This window comes from Amblyomma maculatum, chromosome 9, assembly GCF_055883805.1.
Source record: "Amblyomma maculatum isolate TAMU_Amacu chromosome 9, ASM5588380v1, whole genome shotgun sequence".
In the NCBI taxonomy this organism is placed as follows: domain Eukaryota; kingdom Metazoa; phylum Arthropoda; class Arachnida; order Ixodida; family Ixodidae; genus Amblyomma; species Amblyomma maculatum.
Window position 1 is genome coordinate 68,303,644 of NC_139352.1, and position 23,619 is coordinate 68,327,262.

General features: G+C 46.9%; 1 protein-coding gene and 1 long non-coding RNA gene across 2 annotated transcripts; one reads left to right on the forward strand and one right to left on the reverse strand.

Moving 5' to 3' along the window:
* Positions 1 to 164: 164 nt before the first annotated feature.
* LOC146179306 (uncharacterized) lies at positions 165 to 2,330 on the reverse strand. The gene is made up of 3 exons (XR_014700918.1): positions 1,947 to 2,330; positions 953 to 1,075; positions 165 to 259 (listed from the first exon to the last, which is right to left on the reverse strand). It is a non-coding gene; the product is annotated as an uncharacterized LOC146179306 (long non-coding RNA).
* Positions 2,331 to 6,144: 3,814 nt separating this feature from the next.
* On the forward strand, positions 6,145 to 15,738 carry LOC146179307 (galactose-3-O-sulfotransferase 3-like). The gene is made up of 5 exons (XM_084580168.1): positions 6,145 to 6,194; positions 10,250 to 10,547; positions 11,347 to 11,487; positions 13,448 to 13,752; positions 15,020 to 15,738. The coding sequence occupies exons 1-5, from the start codon at positions 6,145 to 6,147 to the stop codon at positions 15,378 to 15,380; spliced, it is 1,155 nt and encodes a 384-aa protein (XP_084436294.1). The 3' UTR covers positions 15,381 to 15,738.
* The last annotated feature ends 7,881 nt before the right edge of the window (positions 15,739 to 23,619 follow it).

Here is a 23,619-nt window from a genome sequence, read left to right on the forward strand (position 1 = left end):
GTGGATATTCAAGAGATGTCCCTATTGCCTCACAGTGGACGTCCACATGGACATTCATTATGATGTCTAGAGGACGTTGCCAAATCAGACATTGCATGAACATTGCCAAGATGTACAAGCATGCACTTTTAGCAGAGCTAGCGATAGCTGTTGAGCAAAACATATAGCGTGAATTATAGTTTTATTCACAAAAAGACTGCAAGCTTTCAAACACCTTCCCCTCTTCATGGGTTTCAGTTTGCGTCCGTGCTTGTGCCTCCTGGAAAATATGAAAGATGAAGTGAACAATAAAGTGGGGCATTAAGAAATTGACAGGTAACAGAAAATAGTCACAAAAAAAGGCCGCATGCACAAACCAAACTTGTCTGAAAGCTGGCAACAGAACTTACAGCTATATAACAGTGAAAAAAAAAAATGGATGTAACACCTTTACGTGCGAAGAAAATAAGCCTATTTACATGCCCGTAGTTCCACCGTGCCCGTAGTTAAAGGAATGTAAAAATTTCACAACCTGTTGTCTCTAACAAGGATAGTTAATAATTTGTGTTCACTTCTTTTTCACTTAAGGTTGGAAGTTGTTTTAGAGTGTAAGCTGCACTATTCAGGCTGCAACTTCAGATTTCACCTCGCTGGGACTGAATGCCTTCAACCTAATTAAGCATAGGTGTCCACTAAAAAGTGAGACATACTGTGCCTTCCTTTCCCCAAAAACCAACTAAAGAAATTTAAAAAAATAGCGGAATGAAAAGGTGGTGTTAAGGCACTCTCGCATCTACTTTTAATGAGAAGCTTGAGCACCCCCCTAATTCAAACCGTGTACAGCCTTGGTAAACCATGCAAAATCACGGTTGAGCTTTCGCTCATTTAAATTTGTTCAAGCCATGCTTAAACAAGCATCTAACTGGTATGTACACACACAGTTTTGTACAAAATAGTGGCTAAATTTTCATACCTTGTTTTGCAAGCCTTTCCTGTTGCTGTTTAAGACTGCATGGAGCATATTGGAGCCATTTCTTTATAGCTGCTTGCACATCATCCACTGTTGCAACATACCGCATGTTTGACCTTGCAGCCACTGAAACAAATGCAGCAGTATAGTAGCTGTGGTTCATTATTAAAATGCCAAAAAGAAGGAAAAATTGTTACCAGCCGCTGCAGTTGCTATTTAATAACTTAAGCACCTGAGTACTGAGCTGCAGCCAGTGTAATTAAAGGAACAGGGAGAGGAAAACAAGGAGAAGTAGAGCGTAATGACAGCAATAATGGAAAAGAGTTTCATACACTCTTCATAATATCCAGAAAAATATACAGTGTGAACAAGCTGGCACCGCACGCATGGCAAGACAACAATATTATTCTCTGAAGTGATTTAATAAGAGCCAGCCTAGCTTTTCACAAAAAAAAAAAAAACGAACAAAAAATGGCAAAGCACCAACCCATTGTGCGATGAAGGCATGCAAAAAGTGATGTTAAAAATATATATATATAGCAGGGAGGTCGCGGCCTTCTGCATAATGTTCTCTTCTATACCCACTCCCGCAAAATGGACTTTATGTCAATATCAGCAATGTCGCTCGCACATTTGCCAGGCGACGCGCGCAAAATGGCTCGCCGCTTAAAGAAAAAGCTAGAGGCTCCAATGACGCAGGTGATCCTTGCGCGGCGGGAATAAACTCTGGGTCAAACTTGACAGAGGTGGGCTCCGGGCTGGGCGGGAATAAACTCTGGGTCAAACATGACAGAGGTGGGCTCCGGGCTGTCATTGCGGGCTAGCCCTCCAACTACCATTTCTGGTTTATGCACTTCTGCACACTCGTCGGGTTCACCAAGAGCAGAAAACGTGGCACGAGTATTCCTCGCAGCTGCGCGTGCTGCCCATGTCTTCGCTCTTGCTTTAGGCATAGCAGAAAAAGTCGTGCTCTTAGGTGATGCTGAAACGTACGTACCTTTGAAGAAACGTACTCCATGAACAAGGCAGTGCACAGGGCGATTAACAACTTGAAATGACTGCTGCTGTCAACTTCGTCAGCGAAGATGTGGCCATGTGACGCGCGTGCGACGATATGCGGCTGCCAGCAACTCGGAGAGCGGTTGAGGCGATGTGAGCTTGTGTCAGCTATGCAACATATGCATGCCAGGCACAATGACACTTCCGGCTTCCGGGGATCGCTTCCGGTTGTACAGGAATGTACTGGTAGGGTGCAGAACTTTACACCAAGCGCAAGCTGCAATACTCGGAAGCGCCAAGATTAGCAGACGTTCCCAAAATACGCCGACGCCACTCGACCGCTGAGTGTATTGAAATAGGCATGTACTACGGCATGTGTCATCTGTGGACACACGTCAATTGACCGCGTCTTCTCGCTCGCAGGGACAACACGTGCATTGTGCTATTGTGTTGTGGTGGCTGCGCAGCGGAGGCAGGGAAGGGAACGAGACGAACGCCGCGGACGCCATCAAAGAAAAAAAAAAAGGCGTGCTACTCCGCGCTAATTTTGTGGTAGAGTTGCCGAAGATATCATGAAAGTGACAGCGCGTCGCCCAATAAACGCATTATTCATGTTCATAACAAATGTTTCATACAACAAGCCTGCAGGCAAAGCATTTAATATTTTTCGCTCGCCACAAAGAATGCACTATTTCTTGATCGCGAATGTAGGCAGCGAGCCTCTCCAACGTTCTCCTCAACCTCTCCGGCACACGAGCTGCCCACGTTTTTATCATGCACTACGGCATGAGTCATCTGCGGACCGCGACTTCTCGCTCGCGAAGGGGGGGGGGGGGGGGGGGGGGGCAGAGAAGGGACAACAGGGTCTTGAAGATGAAATTGAGGGGCTTTACTGAAGACACTGCCTTTCCACTTAGTCTGAATCAAAATTTAAAGCAGCTGAAATCTGCTGAACTATGCATGTCCACTGAAAGTCACATTATAACATCGAAGTTATGTACACTGTGTGATATCTTCACGACCACACAAAGGTAAGGTCATGAGGATATCCACTAAAAGATGATCTTTTAATAATGGACGCATGGACATCGCATGGGTGTACAAAAATGACGTTTGATATTGGGACCTTTTGTGAAGATCCTATGGATATTGCTGGTTGTGTGGGCGTATGGCATTCGGCACTTGACGTCTGTCTGACCACATCTGAAACGGACGCGGCGAAGTAGTTCTCAAGCCTGATTTCACTTTGTTAACCCTAAACTTCAGCACACTGCCCGAAAACCAAGACAGTTTTATCGTATTCCCTATACTGCGTCTTTCCGCGCTTTGTGAATTCCAGCATAGACACATCTTGTACTTCTATCAGAGTCTTCACAGAAGGTTGAAGAAATAGCATATCTCCTGCCACTGGTGATGGGCGAAGAACCGCCAAAAGTCGAACGACGGTGCAAGATGCGATATACAACCGTCCGGCCTTGCAGGCTACTGAGCGGACATGAGATGGCTTGGGATGGGGATGGCTCGAAAAAGAAGGGAAACAACGCCAACAAACTATTCCGCCTCAAAACGGTTTATTTTTGTCACTCGCCATTTTAAATCCAGTTTGCCATTATCAAGCTCATATCAGTCACTATAGTGCGATAAAGACGATTTTCACAGTTTATGCATTTTTTTTAGGATAAAAAGAAACACAGGGACCTATAAAGGGCAATATGTCACTCGGGCATATCAGTTCATTTTCTAAAGAGGCATTTACATCGTTACATGACAAAATTTCCGCAGACATGTCTTCAAAAGAGCAGCAGCAGCTGCCAGAAAAATAAAAAGTCGCAAGGCATCTTGCCTTATAAGTTCTGGATACAGTGCCGATATCATGTACTTCTAAGAGTTTCGAGGCAACAAGAGTATGCCCGTAGCAGTTCGAAGCAACAAACGGCCAAAACCACCACGTAGTACTCTAATTTAAATAAATGTCCAAAAGTCCGACTGAAAAGCACATTGACAGGTGATTGGCCGAGACAACTATAGGCAATGCAGCAAGCAGCGCTGTACCAATTAAGATGAAAGTGATTTGTCTCTGAGAAGACATCGAGGCGGTTTCATCATCGGCGCACCAGATGGACACTGGAATGCCATTGCGAAGTCTTCCACGTACGTTGGCGGCAAGTTAATGAAGCGTTCCATAAAACTCGACGCTACCCTCGGGCAGCGGTGGTGGCTGCCGAAAATATAGAAAATTTGTGCGTTCGAAAGGCGCCACGTACCCCAGGCAACCCTAGCAGTGTGCCAATCTGGGCCCTTTAGCGCCGAGGTGACTGACGACAAGCCAAGTGCCGAGATGGTGAACGCTTCCACAGTTTTGGGACTGTCTGTACTGTTGCCGCCCAAGTAGTATCGCTTAAAGCATTCCTTGAAGCGATCAATGTTGGCCAAAGTCTTCGCTTTCCATTCCAATCCATAGAGCACCATTAGCCACAGACCCTCTGCCATAATCCGGCCCAAAAGCGCAGCGTTCGGAACCAGGTTATTGCCGGGACCGGTGTAGATGTAGCCGTACATGGCGGCCGGAAGTAGCAGCCTGGCTTCCCCTACAAACTGCAAGGTGGCGTAGGGGACAACTCCAGCATCATGCTCGCTTTGCTGGCGCTCCCTGGTCACTTCGAAATTGTACGCACGACCTCTAAGCAGATTTTCCGCAAAAATGGGTGACGGTACAGGTACGGTGACCATACTGGCATTACTCGGAGTAACAAGGGATAATTTTTTGAAAAAGGCCTTAAGCCGATCGGCGTCTCCAGCATCGAAGAGCGAGTTGTTCATACAGTCCGAATGCACGGCATTTTTCACGAAGGTGAACATCGCCATAGCCTCGGCGTCTTTTTCTCGGGTGGTAAATACCTCCGACGTGAACTTGTACCAGGCGTTTGGCATATTTCTGACACTCGCCATACACGCGTCAAAGAGAAGCCTGTGAGATGCATCGTAAGCCTTGTAGAACCTTACCGCCGCCCGTGCTACGCTCTGCGACACGAGGAACGCAGTCATCTTCGCAATGCTATCGCTGTCGGCGTCGTTCGTTGCTGCGGCGGAGAGATCGTGGATCAGCCGAATCGCCCAGACATTCAGTATTTCGACAAACTTCACGTGTTGCCGCAGGTTATTCACGGAGCTCAGGCACACTTCGAAGTCGTCGATGTCCCACACTTCTCGGTTGAAGGCCTCGCGTTGCGCGGGCATGGCGTATGTTGCGCGCGTTGTGTACCTTTTCTCGTGACCAAGGGCCCCGGACAATCTCGTGCACACCTCTTGTACCAAATTTGTCACAGCCCGTGGCTCGATTTGTGTCGCCTTTACGTACTCCTTCAATACACTGGTCGTAGCGGCTACAGCGTCATAAGGGGTGCCACTGACGTTGCAGATAGGAATGAACTTGAGCACTATGGCCGACTTGTAGGGCACGAACACCACTGATATGACGGAAGGGAGGCTGTACTTAAATGACACCGTCATAATGTAGCTGAACGCTATTCTGGTGTCAAATTCTCCTGGGCTTTGCCATGCCTTCCGGATGAACGCGGATGCCAAAGTAGTTAAAAACAGCTCACGCTGAGGAATGGTGCCCACGCACGACTTGTAGTAAGCCATGAGGAATCGTCCGGCATCATGCGTCTCCGTGCCCTTGGGAATGAGGCCTGTGGCGAGGGCGTGCAAGAGCTCGGCGTCTCGCTCACGGAGGTTGGAGTATCCGTATCTGATGACGTTGGAGCACACGTACGCAAAGAAATTCTTGCAAGGTTTGATGCTGGTGTTGACGTATTCGTTTAGTTCTGCGGCTTGAATGGGGCAGCAGAAGGTACCTCGCGTTTCATCTCTGTTTGTCATTCGCCGGTTGATGAGGTAGACACCGACGGTAAAAACGACGGCCGCGACCGCCGCTGTGACTGCTCCTGCGGTTACCAGGAACAACAGCTGACGTGCTGCGTATTTACTGCGCGGGGAAACGGGCGTCTCCCTAGGAGGAACTGTAGGTGCCACTTCTCTGTCCAAGAATCGAGGCCTGCTAGCGACGTTCTCCATTTTTGTTCTTCTTCTTTGTCACTTCTAAAATCAACGATCTTGCGTCGTATTATAGAGAGGATGCCCTGCTTCCCACACAAAACTGACGAACCAGCGAGGAGCGGTCACCCGGGCGAGGCATGAAGCAGAGGCCTGATGGATCCTGGACATGTAGGAGCCCTAGCTCCCAGTATGTATGAGCCATTGTTTTTGTCAATAAACCTTATTCCTCCGCCTCCTTTTGTCACAAAATTGAGATCTCGGTGTTTTTAAAGCCAATTAAGTAATTTGGGCCCGATATGCCACCTCGGAACTGGCACACACAGTCAGGTGTTTCAAAGTGTTCAATGTGGTATCGACAAGCTGACAGCCTATTAGAGTTGTAGGGAATTTTAAATGCATTCAGCTCAAATGACATTCGTGTACATGGAACGCAGCGAGTATGTATGAATCATGCTAAAGTTACCGCAGCAGTTCAATCCTACTGATTAGAAATTTATAGACACGGTCAGCGCGCAAAGGAGATTATTACAATTGCGACCACACTCGGAGATGCCCTGTATGTTAACATGAACTATCTCTAATAGCCTGAGTCGCTTTGGGGCGTTACACCCCATAACCTAACCTAAACTATATGTATCGTAATTTAGTAAATAGGACTCAAGAAAGATAGCAGCGCAGCAATACAATTCACTTCAGCCGTTTTGTATTTTCCGCTTCCTCCGTACTGTCTCGCGTGCGCGCGTGCATCGCGCCTACAGCACTTCGTCTTTATCCTCCCATCCTTCCTGAATATCCCATCGCATTCTCCTCGCCAAAATGTCATCATCGTCAGCCGGATTATGCCCGCTGCAGGGCGAAAGCCTCCCCCATATTCCTCCAACTAACCCGGTCCTGTGCTAGCTGCATCCATTTGACCCGACCTTGCGAACTTGCTAACCTAATCGACCCATTTATCTTTTTGCCGTCCCCTGCTACGCTATCCTTCCCTTGGAATCCAATTTTTTACCCTTAGCGATCATTGTTATCCTCTCTTCGCACTACATGTCCTGCCTAAGCCTGCACTTCTAGATTTCAACTATATGCAACGTCATTTGCTCGAGATATTTCTCCGACCCACTGTGCACGCTACCTATCTCTCAACACCTACCATTTTTCGTTTCATAGCTCTCTTCGTTTCCCCAAATTTAAGTAGAACCTTTTTAGATAGCTCCACCCGCTGTTCCTTCCCGAGGTTGTTGAATGTTATCTTAGCCTTTTGCATATTACTTATATAGGCTATACCTTTCTGCTTCTCCTCTCTAGGTCACCAATCATTCTCTGCAATTCTTTCCCTGAAGTTACTTAGGAAGGCAGTGTCACTAGCGAATCGCAGATTACCGAGGTATTATCCATCAACCCTTATCTCTAACTGCTCCCATCCCAAGTCTCAGAATACTTTAGGCAAGCTGTGAATAGTACTGGGGAGGCCGTGCCTGTTTGCCTAACACCGTTCTTAATGGGAACTTCATTACTTTCTTTATGGAGAATTATGGATGCTGTGCAGCCGCTATAAATATCTTCCAGTGCTTTTACATATGACTCATTTACACCCTAACATCGCAATGCCTGCATGACTGCTCAGGTTTCAACAGTGAAATGTTTTCTCGTAATCAATTAATGCAATGCTGGTTATATTCCGAGCATTTTTCTATCACCTGGTTGATAGTAAAGATATGCTCAATGGTAGCTTTTCCGAAAACCTTCTTGGTCATTTGGTTGATTAATGTCTAAGGTTGTCTTGATTCTTTTAGCGATGACGTTAGTAAATGCCTTGTACGTAACGAGTAGCAAGCTGATTGGTCTATAATTTTGCAAATCCTTAGCGTCCCCCTTCTGATGTGTTAAGATAAAGTTAGCGTTGTTCCAAGATTCCGGTATCGTCGACGCCATAACAGACATTGCGTTTACAAGGTTGCTAGTGTTTCTAGCACGATATCCCTCCGTCCTTCAACATATCTCTAGCTACCCTTACCGAGCGATGGGAGACCTTGCTAACCAGCCCCGCCGTAGAAGACCAGCTCGTCCTGATCTCCAGGGGCCAGGCGGCCAGGGATGCATATGGGTCCCGTGAAGAGGGAACCACTCCCATCGACGGCGTCTTAGCAGACGTCGTATTTAGCTCGAGCAAATAAAGTTGTTTCTCTCTCTCTCTCTCTCTCTCTCTCTAGCTACCTGATCTCCAGCTGCTTTCCCCCTTTTTCTTAACCTCGTCCTTCGTTACTAGCGGAACGTCTGATTGTTCTCCATTACTGAATGACATTATTTACCTGAATACTTCGGCAACTGTATATTTCAGTACAGAACTGTTCAGTTACTTTGACTCTCTTGTCCATGTTAGTAATGGCATTGCTTGCTTTGTCCTTAGCGCATACATCTGATTTCTGTCTATGCCTAATTTCCTCTTGACTACTTTAAGGCTAACATCATTGTTTACAGCATGCTCGACTTTATTTATATTATACTTCCGTTTGTAGGACAATTTATGCATATTGATTACTGCTGATAGGTGAGTCAGTTCTGTCTGTTGAGTTGCGCAGGGTTGAACGATAACTTCAGAGACATCGTTCATCTAAGCAGACGGAAAGTATGAAAGCCAGAATATGTCGTTTTGCAAATAAAACTTAAGAAAGACCGCGACGAAGCAATCGACTTCACTCTATAGCTGTTCCGTATTTTCGTCTTCCTCCGCTCTCTATCTCGCGTGCGCGCCTATACAACACCTCAACTTTATCACAAACACGCCTATTTGAAAGTTCAAATTGGAGCGCTGGACAAAGTCCGAAATATTTAAGCCCGTTTTCTCTTTTAGTTACAAATGACATCCTGAGTTCCTTACCGTGCACTGCATTATACGGCAACATACCATATCATATACTGCACCATACCACACCATGTCATCATTATAGACAATAACTGCATAGCATGCATACCATACTGCACTGTAACGTGCCGTAGTAACCGTACCATACTACACAACACCGTGTCATACCGCGCCATCTTAATTAATGATAGCATTAATTACCCATGACCCTCAAAACAGAACAACACAGTTTCAGAGCTGTCTAAGAAAAGGAAATAGACGTGCGAAGCTCTATGCTCCATGCGACATCATGTACCGTCGATGAGGAAAAAGAACTACGTTAGCGTGCTGTCCGAGAAATGCGCTTGTCTCGAAGAATGCTGAAAGGGTGCAAAATCTGCCTGGTTGGTACCGTCCTGTGCTTGATGGTTGGCGTCGCTCTCTTCAAGTAAGCGGACACGGGCTGCAGATGTTATTTGCCTTCGTTCAGCGCCCTTTGCTGCATGTTTTACATGTAAGAACTAATAATGCCATCAGTCTGGCCATTCGCATCCTTGTGTAAAATGCGCAAACCGTACGTGCCCGCACGACCTTGAGAACTCTGAAAGTAAGGCGGCAATTGAGACTAGTTTGGTTACGATTATACATAGTGAGAGTAGGGTGGCTTTAAATAAACGTTTTCATCATCATCATCATCATCATCATCATCATCATCATCATCATACTGGAAACCAATTATTATTTCAGCGCACGTTAAAGATCCCTAGATGGACGAAATTATTCTGGAGCCCTCCACAACGGTAGTTCTATCACTTTCTTTTGTTCCTACCTTCGCCCATTCCTTGACGTCACTGATCGGGCATCCGCCAAGGAATGAAAAGGCTATTTGTGTCATTGTTTTCCACTATATAGACCAGGGAGGAGGGTGGCTGCTCCTGGCGCTACGGGGCTGGGACGTACTGGTAGTCCCCGCTGTTAGAGGCGGGGGCTAGCCTGCCACCTCAGGTTGTACCTGTTGTAGGCCGTCACTGCACCCGTCACCGCTTTGGTGGCGGACGAGCTGCTGTTGCGACGCGCGTCTTTACCTCTTTTATTTTTCTTTTTCTGTTCTCCATTTTCTCCTCTATCCTCACGAGGAAGCGGAGATGGCTCAGCTACAGAGTCAGTAGCAGGCCCGTGCATTTTCTTTTCCCTTTGCCTACAGTCACAACAACAATAGACCAATTTCACGATCAGAGAACTGCATCATACGCCTAGGATTTACTCTACCTTGCGGCCAAAAAGCAGTTTAAATCACATAGTTTCGGATTCTAGTCGCGAGTGCTTTCTGAACCGACCTTGCTATAATTCGACCGTGATGACATTACAGATGGGCTTGCTTGGTATATCTTGACGTTCCGCAGTGTCTTATACCAACGGAGTTGGTCTTCAGGATTCTCTCCACAGCGGTGCCAGGCCGCACGCAACGTGGTCTTCCTGAAGATGCACAAGTGCGCCGGCTCGTCCGTCTTCAACCTGCTGCTGCGACGGGCCGAGAAAGAGAACCTCACCCTCGCCCTGCCGAAGAGCTCGCAAAATCACCTGATGGGCTACCCGCAGATCTTCTCGCCGCAAGAGCACCTCCTCAACTACTCTCAGTGCGGCCTGCGACCAAACCTCATGGCGCTCCACATGCGCTATAACGAGACCGGAATCAAGGAGGTAAACAATCTACAGCGTATGTTCAACCGAGCGGGGCATGGTGTACCTTTCTGCTTTGCATGCTCTAGACTATTTTGCATATTTGAAGCAATTATCTGTGCCCTGAATTTTACAGCATCGAATATTAAATTGAACTTGCACTGGTTTCCCAACTCGAAGAACTGCAAAGGTTGGTTGGTTTATGAAATTTAACGCCCCGAAGCGACTCAGGCTTGAGGGACGCCTTGTAGTGGAGGTCTCCGAAAATTTCGACCACCTGGGTTTCTTTAACGTGAACTGACATCGCAAAGTACACGGGCGCCTTGCTTGCCGCCTCAACCCAGTCCCGCGTTCTTGGGCTTAGCAGTCAAGTGCCTTAGCCACCAATCCACCGAGGCCAGACAAATACCTTCAAAGATTCGGTTTAAAGCTTCTATGTTTAAGCATGAAAAATATTTTGACGATAGCGTTTAAATCAAGGGCGCGACGCTAATCGTTCCTTGAAACAAAACTGCTCCCTACTACTGCTCCACTGCTCCCAAGGAAGACTACTGCTTCCAAGGAAGCGGGATCGAATCCCGGCCTCGGCGGTCGCTTTTCGATGGGGGTGAAAAGCAAGGCGCCCGTGTGCTGTGCGATCTCAGTGCACGTTAAAGAACCCCAGTGGTCGAAATTTCTGGAATCCTCCAGTACGACGTCTCTCATAGCCTGAGTCGCTTTGGGACGTAAACGCCACAAATCAAACCAAACCTTGAAACAATGAGGCGCACCAACCGGTCCAGATAACTGCATGGCAGTCCTCCTTGTACTGCGCACGCAGGTAATGCCATCCGACACCGTGTACGTGACGATAATGCGGCGGCCGACGGACCTGTTCTCCTCGCTCTTCTACTACTTCAGCATGGACCAGATCTACGACGCGGACCTCACAGCCTTTCTCAGGCAGCCGTACTACCTCCAGGTCAAACCAGCGCAGGCGTTTTACAGCAAATGTTGAGAAACTAGGGGCGCGCTTAAGCTCCACCATAGGGTTATGACGCGATGGCGGCCTGTGGTCCACCGGTGTATTTCCTCTTTGAGAAATCGACGTAGATTCGCAGTTTGCACTCAGAAAGCTCCTTTAAAAAAAGCTGAGGCGGCATCTTTTGTGGCAACGACTTATCATGTCACAGTTAGTTTCGGTGGCAGCCGTAGGGCGGCGCCTAATTTTCTGATGCGTTTCTTTTTCGATCGAAGCAGCTGTGTATGCGCTATTGTGTAGAATATACGGGCCACGAAGTTTGGTGGAGAGCCACGTTGAGGATATTTTGTATAGAATGCCCGAATCTCAACTCGAGAGCTAGGTAATGACGATTGCTTCCCTTACCCTCCAATTCATTCGAGAGCGGTATAAATTAATGACGTTGGATTTTATTGACGCGAAATCAGCTTTAGCCAAAAAAGCTCCACTGCGCAAGCTATTTTCGCCATTTAAAGGTGGAGACGGGGCTTATTTTTCATGCATTTCATCCCAAACGAAGCGAGCACTAGTGCAGGGGAAAGCATGTAACCACCGGGGGGCACCTGGCAACACTGGAGTTAAAAACCGACAGCTGACATACGACAGGCGGATGATCAAAACACTGTACCACCACTACGGTGAACCCATGGAGAGTTAGTTGCGCAAACAACCTCGGTAGTCGGTGTATACGGCGTGTTGCGCCAAAAATCCGGCTTTGGTTTCGGGGATGTGTGCGAAAAATCACATGCGTGGCGCTGGCAGGCGGTAGCTGACACCTGAAATGGCCGAGCCCTGATTCTTCGATGGTTTGTGCGACGTAAGGAGGCCATATGATATGGCAAAGTTGGTAGGAGCTGCCAGCTCTGCTCATTTGAGGTGGGAAGCTGGAAGAAGAATCAACCTTTCAGTGTTCCTGGATGACGAGCCAGGCACGCTACTCCTAGACCACGCAGGCACATTTATGCGGCTTGGTTAAAGCGTGGCTTTATATATGTTCGCTGGTCGCCTAAGCTATTGAGTCATACCCTTAAAGGCGGAGCTTAAGTGTCCCCCATAATTTCTGCACAAAATCTGTGTAGAGTCGTATAGATTTAGGTGGCGTTTTGAAGCGATGGTAAGCAATGGTACAGGGCAGTATTCCTGCGAGTTCAAGTGGACTAGATTTTTGGGACGACGGAAGTAGCTGGAATTTCTTGACATTGATAGTTGCACAGGGCTTCCGTACTGAGGTATAAAATGCCCACGTTGACGTGCTGGTCTATAAAGATGTCATTCATGTGTGGCTGGTGAGTGGACGACTTCTAACGCAGGCTTTTCGTGTGTGAGACGATGGGTGTGGCCCATGTAGGATACTGCTATGGGAGGTGGAGGGAGTGGTATTCAGTCAAGCCAGCATGGTGGAGCGAAAAGTAAACTTGATTTAGACAGGTCATCTAAGTTTATGATTAAGGTGGAACGCAATAAGCGTGATGGACAAGTTCTTCTTGGTCAACTGCAATCTTTGACAACTCCGAGATGATTTTGAACATTTACAGTTCGTAATCCCGCCTCATTTATTAAAATCTATTCTCTCCGGTACAATACAATCGTTTTTGAAGGTACCGAGCAGAAGTAATTTAAAAAAAGCAGAAACGATGAAATCGAAACCGAAAGAAGGTTTGAGCCAAAGACGTCGACACTTGCACAATTTTTTCCTGCACCAAACGTAGGGCGATATAGCAACCAGTTATGTAACGCTTCCAATGTTGCTCGTAGAAATCTTCCCGACTGATGCCATGAATTTGAAATATGTTAAATTCATTTGCAGCTTTGCGAAATTTGGCACAAATGAACAGAAACTCAAGAGAAAACCTATACCGTGAAGATTACATGAAAACCCCGAACCCTTTAAGGCGCATCACGCTTCTTTTTTACCTCTCAGATCCTTCGCAACTCCCGGCTGCACGCCTCCATGGGCTTCAACCAGATGACCTTCGACCTGGGAGCCGACGGCGATGAGATCCTTAGTGGCGGTGGCCAAGGCGAAAAGCTTGACCCTCGCTACGCTGTATCTCAGTTCGTGAAGTCCGTCGATCGCAACTTCCATCTTGTGATGATCGCCGAGCGCTTCACCGAGTCGCTGGTTCTGTTGCGCCAGCTGCTCTGTTGGGACATGGACGACATGGTCGTCTTCAAACACAATGTGCGTGCACGGCACCATCCACCCCCAGCGCAAGACGCCGCCAGGTATAGCAACTATGGACTTGACAAAGTTGTACGAGCGTGCCTGACTCCAAGAGCTTTGGAAGGAATCAATTGATTCCAAGTTTCAAATCCCGCCTTCCAATTTCAAAGGTTTTACCAGAGTTGGCAGCTCGTCCCTTTGTTATCTCATGTGGTCTCGTGGGAGAATCGGCGCTCGTTCGCATCCCCGCCCAACTTGTCGTCCTGTGTGTCTCTGTTGTCCTCATTTCAATCGCCAAAGCCTCCTTCTAAACGTCTTACCAACTGGCCTAACCAAACCAAACCAAACCAAACCAATTACCGCCTGCAGCGCCATGACCGTGACCTTTCGCTCACAACGCCGGTTGTTCTGCAGAACGGATCGAAACAGTATATGTCCTTAAGAGTTGAGATAACGTTGCCGTATGCACTGTAATGAACTTAAGGACTTGCTTTAATGGCTAACAATTGTGGGATATATCGTAATGCTATAATCGTTAAAATTTCTGAGCAATTGTCTAGTTAAAAGTGCTATACCGAGGTAGGCTTTTTAGTATATTGCTAACTGGTGGTTATAATTTTAATGCGATAGTGTTAAGGATCCCATGTCGCAGAAAATTCGGCGTCGCTGGTCGCGATCGAAAAACGTGATCATGATGCCACAGTCACATGTCATCGCCTGGGAATTTCAAACGCCCCACGACGCTCACATTAAACGCGACGTCCGTCACGCGCGGAATAAATTGAATTAAAGGCCGTCCATGTCTTCAGCGATTTAACTTTATAAAGTAATTGATTTTACTTCAGGAGAATTTTCAGGCAAGATTCGAACCCACGACCGTTGGATTCCGAGCCAGGCACGCTACCGACAGGCACGCTTGTACGGCACTTTGAAAAAGCGGGCTGTATATGTCTTGTGACCTTTCACGTAAAGTGGTACCTTACGACTGTATGTTAATCTGCATGTGCGTACGTGTAATCAGCAGAACATCCCTAGTTAAAAAGCTCTATGAGTTACAATAACCTTATACAGATGTCTCATACTAAACTCGTACAAATCTCATACCATCTCATACAAATATCATTCAACGCATAAGAAATATATGATATTGTATGAGATTTGTATGGGCTTAGTATGAGAAATCTGCATGAGGTTATTGACTCATACGGTTTTTTTCGCTATGGATTACCGTGTGGTAACCCTTAATGCGTAAACCTTAAGGAAATGTTGATGGAGATCAAAGTGTGGTTAGTAGTATAGTATACGGATTCGTCCCACCGCCGCTTGCAGGATCCTGGAGGAAGCTAACCGCGTCGACGAAGCATTGTACAGCCACTTCGTGGCCAAGCTGGACCGCGCGGTTGAGGCGTTCGGCCGAAGCCGCATGGAGACCGAGGTGGCTGCGCTCGAGAGTCGCATCGCCTTCTGGTACCGGCGCTGTGTCGGCTCTGTCAGCCTCGAGAAATTCCCGGGCGTCTACCAGTACTCACCACGCAGCAACATATCGCGAGGCGAGAGCCACATGTGCGAACTCCTCACCTTGCCGGAGCAGGCATTCGTCAATCGGACTCGCGAACGCCTCATCGCCATCTGCCCACAAGTGTCGCAACTCATGACGACACCAGAAGTTGTGGTTCGCGGACCGAGGTGACGAGCTGCGGACACTAGTCACGGGACGGTACACTACTAACGCATACGCCACCGCGTTCTTTTTTCTTTTGTTTAGTACAATACAAAGCTGAAGAAGGCTTCCGAAAAAAAAAAAAAAGATTTTCTTATTGGCGGTATGGGCAGGGGGAGGCTACATGATAGTAATAAAAAATAGCTGTGGCTTAGCTAAGGTTAAGCCTGAATATCTCGAAGCGAAAAGCCGCTCGTTTAGCTTTGCGCTTTTCATATCTTCGCTGCATTTTAGCCAACTCCAAGCTACCCCTTCTGGAACGGTGTTTCTGCGCCGTCCGACTGTTGCCTCTTCTCCTTCCATGGTGAGTGTCAGCGCCTGCTCTATATCGTAGTCAGAGGCGTCTGTGTACACCACCACATCGCGATTTAGGTATTTTCTGTTTAGGGCTCTAGCTCTATAGCTTTTCTCCCGTCTTCATGAAAGGAGGGATGCATTTTTTAGGTAAAACGCCTAACAAGCGCGCGAACAGAGTGAGACCTTGCGCACGACAGGGGACAAACCAGCACACCGATTTGTGGTCTGAATACTAGTCAGATATGCCTTGTCTGCCCACCAGGTTCGGGGCGTGCGTCGTAGGCAGTGCTTAAAGTCTGGCTCCATATCGGAGGGGGTCTCTATAATGATTCCAGAACATGTGGAAAGGGAAATAGGGAAAGAGAAAGAAAGCGACCGGTGGCCTGCTTCGCACGTCATTTTGTACAAAGGGGAGAAATTGTTTTTCTCCGCCATGGGTCTTAGAAGATATATTAATGGTCTGTATTAAAACGGCGAAAATGAAGAAGCAATAGAGAGGTTCTGAAAACCACTGACAAAAATTTGGAGGACGCTTAAGCTTCGCCTTCAAGAGTGGAACGCGATGACGTTATTGCACCTCGTCGAGAAAACTTATTAAACGCAAGGGTATTGGGGCATCCTCGCACCGGTACCCGCGCGGCCCGAAGGGGAGAAGCGGGTGAGCGAAGATAGTGATCTAAAGAAAGGAAAGACGCTTGATTCTACAACCCGTGAGGGCGCAAGGCGAAACGTCAGGGGCGCGCCACGTGTCGGGGCAGCGCCGCCCATCGCGAGGAGGGGTTCTTCTGTGTTTGCCGCAAGATGGCTCTGCATGTGCGCAGAGCGCAGAAGAAATGTAGCGGAAACGTACTTCGCTACTCGTGTAACTGCGACTTCTGTAAGTAACATGCTCATAATTACCGATATACACCGCAGTATAACGTTCTACGGCACGTTTCTAAGGCAACACCGCATTCACTAGAAGCGCTTTTGCACCGCTTTCAAGCATCGAACTCGTGGCTTATAGACACTGTGATGTCGATGCACGATTTGTATGTGATTATTTTGTTGAACAAGTGTATGAACTAAAAGAAATTTTGAAGCAGCAAGATACTGCGGAGGAGGTCTTGAGTCTGATGGGCGAACTTGTGGTAATGAAAGTCCATTAGACACGATTGTCAGCCAAGGGGCATCGCAATCACGATCTTTTACTGATGTATTTGTACCAATTCATGCAATAAAGAAAAAAAACTCGTGGCTGAGTGGTAGCGTCTCCGTCTCACACTCTGGAGACCCTGGTTCGATTCCCACCCAGCCCATCTTGGAAGTTGCTTTTTATTTATGAAGTGCATGCCGGGATTTATCGCTCACGGCCAACGCCGCCGACGACACCGGCTTTTCTGCGACAGGAGCTCCTTAACGCTACCGCGTTAAAAATAAAACCTGGCACGCGTGCCTGATTCGTATTCATGCAGTCCTTATACCTTCAGGCTCGGGGGGGGGGGGGGGGCATCAGACCCCTCCCAAATACTGGTGGGGGTCTCAGACCCCCGATACCTCCATGACCTTAAGCCCTGGTCGTAGGCTGAATCGGATAGATCTACGCTCTCTGCTCTGCTGCCGCGTGGAAGCAGCGCATAGACAACAGACACATAGTAAGCCATGCACACACATTCGCTGTGGTAGCTTCGCCGCTGCTTCGTTGTCAAGAATCGAAGAGCTAGATGGTGACCTATCACCATGACGCTGTTATCGCGTTCGTCCTCAGTCAGGAGCACATGATCACGCTGGAAAGCTTAGAATGCGGTTTGATAGTGCCTGGTTTGAAGAAACAGACGTCCTCAAGTGAGTTTTCAAAGAAATAAACGGCACTTTTGTCGAACATTTTTTTTTTGGTGAAATAAGGCAAGCCTACTAACAACGAACTTCGGATACAACGAACAGAAATCATGTGACGGCCAATTCTAAGTGGGCTCGACTGTATAAGTTGGTTAATATAGCCGAAGAATTCTATGTGGTGAGCCATGTTTATTGATTCCTTGGTAATTATTCCAAAGTAAGAACGCACGCCTTGTATAGGTCCTAGGGCCAAGCACATTGTCGAGAATGCCCTTTCGTCCACACGAGTGACACGACCCTCTACAGCTAGATGAAACCCAACTGGAAATCTTTGGCCAGTAGGTAAACGCACTGGCTTTTCTGCATTACAATTGCACATGGAAACTTGAAAAGCAAGCTATTATCACCGAAAACCAATCGCGAGCAGGGTCCACAGCAAGACAAGAAGACAAAGGTCTCTCCTGGTGAACTGGCTGCTTTTCCTTGAACCTTAGCTATCGCCACCTACTCTCACTCTACCCGACGACCGATTACATGTGTTGTGCGATAGATGCACTCACTCCGCATTTTACAATCCAAAGTTAAATTCGTTCACTTGGGAATAGCAGTATAAAAAATAAATTCGAATCGTTGTAACGCTCCGAAGATTTCTAAAACTGCCTGCCGCCAAAAAGCGATCAGTAATTCTATTGATAGCAGGCAACAGTTGAAAACGCAAGATTACGTGGCCAGATCCCGTTGTCCGTTCATGGCGTTGGTAGCGGTGGCACGCCGAAGGCAGCATCATTGCTGCTGATGGCGTTAAAGCCATCAAGACAGTAGCGCCCTACTAACTTGAGCTAACAGCGCACAACACAGTATTATATATATATATATATATATATATATATATATATATACCTCTGAAGATTCTAATGCTGCCGCTTTAGAAAACACTGTGTTGTGCGCTGTTAGCTCAAGTTAGTAGGGCGCTACTGTCTTGATGGTACATACTGTCTTGATGATGATATATATATATATATATATATATATATATATATATATATATATATATATATATATATATATATATATATATATATATATATATATATATATATATATATAGCCATGGTTTGCTTGTTACTAATGGGCCAGAGTTAAATTCAAACAGGATGCCACACAATAACTAAAATAGTTAATTGGGAAAGTTGTGTGACATCCTGTTTATATATATAAAAATGTGACATTAAAGGTCTGGTTCTGTACAGACAGGCGCGTGCAGTGATCTCCAATACTTTTTAGTGCGATCGCAATGGAGGCATTACGGCCGCAAAACATCCGAGATCGAACCGGCTACCATGGTATCAGTAGCCTATTATGACAACCATTATGCCACCGGGCCGGGTCAGGTTTAAACCTAGGCGATCGTTCAGCAGTTGTGAAATTCTTTTAAAACAATGCAACGTTCCTGCACGCTAATATGCCTGCATATGTCCTCCATTTTGAGCCCGAAACAGGTCAACGTAAAGTGCACTTTGCCAGCGCCTCCTATATTTTTTCAATGCTCGGCAGAAAGGCCTCCCGCCGCCCCGCGAACTCTTTCCTGTTACTCTCTCCCGTTCGCTTGATTTCGCCACCCGCGGCGCTTCTGGTTGACACTACGTAGTGTTCCTGTATATGCTCCCTAGCTGCGGGAGCATATACAGGAACACTAACACTACGCTGTCGGCGGCCGTCCCGTGTCTCTGCCTTCTCGCTCTGTTGATCAAGGCGTCGCTGGATGGGCAAGCTCTCTCCTTGCACGAGAAACGTCCACTTTGGTGCTTATCGACCGCGTTCACCATGCGGTACTGCTGCGTGCCGACGTGCACATCGAGTGCTAGGAAGAAAGATGCAGGGGTATCCTTTCACGAGATCCCGGCTGACCTCGAATTGCGACAACAGTGGATCAAGGTGATTTCACGTAGGGATTGGGAGCCAAATTCTACATCGAACTATTCAGTTGTGTGCAGCAAGCACTTCAAGATCTCCGATTTTAAAGACAATACCAAAATCCGCCAGTTAAAGAAGGGAGCAGTACCGAGTGTGTTTCCCTGCTACCCATCTTACAAACAGCCTGCACCTTCCATAGTGCGCAGTGACCCAAGCAGTCGCAAGCGCGCTTCGGGGCTAAACACCAGCGGCTGCTCTGCGAAGAAAAGATGCAAAACGACACTTTCCTCTGACGCGAGTGGCTTAAAGGGCAACTCCGGGGGTTTTTTGACATTCGAATATTGTAGTGAAACTTTTACCACAGGTTCTTCTCTCCGTCCTCACGCATTCTACAAAATGTGAGTGCCGTACGATAATCCGTTCACGCGCAATACGGCTTTAAAATATGCCGTTTTCATGGCTTAAGTTGAGAGTATTTCTGCGGGCAACACTGAGTTTCTGACGTCACAAACAGTATACAGGCGTTAATGTCTACTTCCCGCGTGATTATGAAATTGTGAGGTTTATATTCAACGACCTCAGACATTTTATGCAGTGCGTCATGATTTCCATACTTTATTTTCACCATCCAACGCACGTACCAGTGTTTTTCTAATACTGAGTGTGACGTCACCATTTCGTCAAATGTGACGTCGTTTCTGGCCGTGAAATCAGTTTCGGTTTCGATTTGCTGTTTTTCTTTTTTAAAAATACTTCTAATTGGAATTTTGGAAAACGGTTTTTTGTGTTGGAGTCAGGACGTGCCGAGGAATGTAATTCAATTAAAAACACAAAATGATGAAAAAACCACCGGAGTTGCCCTTTAAGACCCGTTGACAGCGCTGCGGAGCCCGAAGACGTCTCAACAGCGGTCGCAGAGCCAAGTAGCGCGCCATTTCGTGACAACGCAGCCCCAGCTTCGCCGGCCACGGCTTGTCCCCAGCTTGATGTCACCATCGGCGAGGAGCACACAACACCGGCTTCTCTCCAGCCATTTGTGTTTGGAAGGCGGGCGTTCGGAACGCAGACAAAATCGGCCAGAATTAGCGCCAACAGTTTTTTGCATCACAAGAGGTGCAAAGAAAAGGAGCGTGCTCTTCGTCTCCAGGTCGCAAGACTGAGGCATACAGTCGACAAATACAAAGAGGAGCTGCGGAAATTGAAAGAGGATTGTAATGTGAGCTCTTTCCTGGTTGTCACTGCAGACGCCGAGCAGAAAAGTGTGAAAGCTGCAATTATTGTGGATCAGGTGAAAAACTATGCCAAGAAGAGAGCAACATGGGGCGAGACAACTGTAAGGTATTGCATTGTTCTCAGGAACCTATCCACCAAAGCCTATGAATACATACGTTCTGAAGGGCTTCTTCGTTTGCCATGCAGGAATACTCTGCACAAGTATATAGGTACATCAACTGGTGACGTTGGTTTTAGCCCTTTGGTGCGTTTAAGGCTTGAAGCAGAGCTGGCAAACTTACCTGCAGAGCAGTCAAAAATGTGCAGTTTAATTGTCGACGAGATGCGCATAAGGCAGAGGTTAGAATATAATAAGCAGCGTGATTCATTCATCGGGGATGTCAGTATGGGCTCCGATTTGGAGCACTTGGAACCAAGTGACAAAAATGACCACCTGGCAAACTCGCTGCTGTGTTTCCTGCTGTGCGGCCTAGCTGCGAATTTTAAAATTCCAGTTGGTTATTTTTTCACGAAATGCTGCACGGGGTCAGACCTCGCTTCGGTAATCACACTGTCACACATGTTGTGAAGAAAACTGAACAACTAGGGTTTGAGATTGTTCGTCTTGTAGCCAACAACCACAAGATTAATGTGGCAGCAATGGACATTTTGTGCAAAGGGCAAATGCAGATATCAGCCCCACACCCAGCTGACCCTTCTAGACAGCTCTTCTTGGCATTTGATCAGTGCCATATATTGAAGAAGATATATAAGATCGCAGTTCCTTGCGAAGTGTATGGGTGGGAAGAAATTTCATCAGCACCTTTGAAATAACTCTACAAAATGCAGAGTGGATCCACAGTGAAACCAGTAAGATTTTTGACACGTTAACACCTTTATCCTTCAAATCTGGAGAAGATGAGTGTCAGGCACGCTGTGCAGATTTTCTCATCCCCTGTGACTGCAGCACTGCAGTACATGAAGGATCAAGCTGGACATACATGTGATGTTATGTTTCAAACAGTGGGTCCCACTGTAGAATTCATGATAGCAGTGCACAGATGGTTTGTCCTTATGGATGTAAGTAACACCCAGTAATATATTCACAAGAATGACCCAGACACTCGACATTTTAGTGACCCGGATGATTCAAGGTTGCAGTGGTTGGAAGACACCTTCCTTGCATACTTCAAGTCTCTAAAAGATGCAAGTCACCCGGATAATTTTTTGAGCAAAGAAACATATCATGCACTTGTTCATACAACAGTATCTAATGTCATGTGCATTCGATTTCTTCTAAAAGAAAAAAAAAATCATTTTCGTCCTCACCAGAAAATTTTCTACCGACCCCATCGAGGCGTTGTTTGGTCTTCTTCGAAGGACAGCCGGGTGCAACGACGCAATGGACATGAGAAGTGTGCTCAGTGGCCTGGAAAAGATGCTGAAGACTGGTATTGTTTCTTCATCAATCAGAAGCAATGTCAATGCGTCGACATCGTTTTGTGCTGCCAGAGCAGTTTCGGGCCCAAGCACCCAAAGCGTCAACCGCCTGGAGAAGCCATTTTTCCCATCAGCAGCCGAAAATAGGCTGCGAGAGGTCTGCACCTGGCCAAAGCAGTGGCTTCCCAACCCAGAGATCGCAAGCATAGCTCTGATTGGAGGGTATATAACCCGTGTCATGACGGAAAAACTGAGCTGTCAAGACTGCATTGACACTTTAGAAAAACCGAAAGGAAATGCACCTGTGGATGGACTTATAGCGTATCAGGATAGGGGAGGATTGAAGTACCCAACAAGAGAGCTAATTGATGTGTTGTTGAGTCTCAAGAGGTTTGTCGACATTGTTCTGTACTACAGAAAAGCCATTGAAAAACCTCTGGAATCCAGTGTGGAGCGCGCTGTTGGCATTTTGATGGACACCCCTGTTTTGCAGTGCAAAAACAAAGATGCAGATCACAGGAAGCAGTTCCTGGAACTTTTGTGCCGCAAGTTCATTAAGCCATTGCTCACCAATCATGCAATTAATACTACAGATAAGAACTCTGTGATGAAAATGTACGCAAAAAAAAAAAAAACACTGTAGCGTATAGTTCTGAAACTGTAGTGTGCAGAGTGCTTTTGTTTTTGTTCTATGAATTGCTTCAATGTGAGAAATAAATGCCATTCCCTTGTTGTCCATCATTCAAATTTGTTCTTAAATTCCTAATTTCCTTCTCATATCGTAAAACCCGATTTCTTACTTGACACATAAATAGTCGAGTACTGGCACTTAGCAACACAAGTTAAGATGCAGTAATTGTCCCCCTCAGTGAAAAATATGAACCGTGCCGTTGTTGAGAGGATTCAGAGGGGTTATTAAACAGGTTCAGTAGTTAAGGACTCCGGAATAATTTCAGGCATCTGTGTTCTCTTATGTGCAAAGATGTTGCACAATTCATGGGCGCTTTTGCATTTCTCCTCCATCCAATTGTTACCGCCGCATTTTCAGAATTTGGTCTCGCGTATTTTGGCTCAGCAACTGCCATATCCACTGAATTACCATGACGAAAGAAATAACCGCTATTTATCGTCTTCGATAAACAGAAAAGTGCAGCACCGAGCATCATTGCACTAACCTCTGAAAGCGCTGCGCGTATGCTGCGCGAGCGAAGAGCGCAGCCTGGCCGGCCTGGCGATAGTGTCAGCTAGCAGCGCCAACCTGCGGCCAGCGTGCGAAGCGCGGCGGCTTGGAAGCTCCCATTGTTCGGCACCCGGTCTGACGGGCATTGAAAAAAATATAGGAGGCGCTGACTTTGCAAACCCATGGCCGGTCTCGAGGGAGAGAGCGCGCGAGACCGGCCATGGCAAACCATAGAAGCCCCGCCATAAAGTATGCCGCGAAAAAAAGCGCGAAATTGGAAAGAACATTTATCACACAGCAGTGCGGGAAACAAAAGTAATAGATTCCAGCAAGTTCCCTCAATGAGCA

Excerpts from the sequence above, each read along its gene's own strand:
- LOC146179307 (XM_084580168.1), top strand. The coding sequence starts at position 6,145 with ATGAAGCAGAGGCCTGATGGATCCTGGACATGTAGGAGCCCTAGCTCC. Across the intron at positions 11,488-13,447 it reads GGCAGCCGTACTACCTCCAG|ATCCTTCGCAACTCCCGGCT; the intron begins GTCAAACCAGCG and ends TTTACCTCTCAG. Across the intron at positions 13,753-15,019 it reads CCAGCGCAAGACGCCGCCAG|GATCCTGGAGGAAGCTAACC; the intron begins GTATAGCAACTA and ends CGCCGCTTGCAG.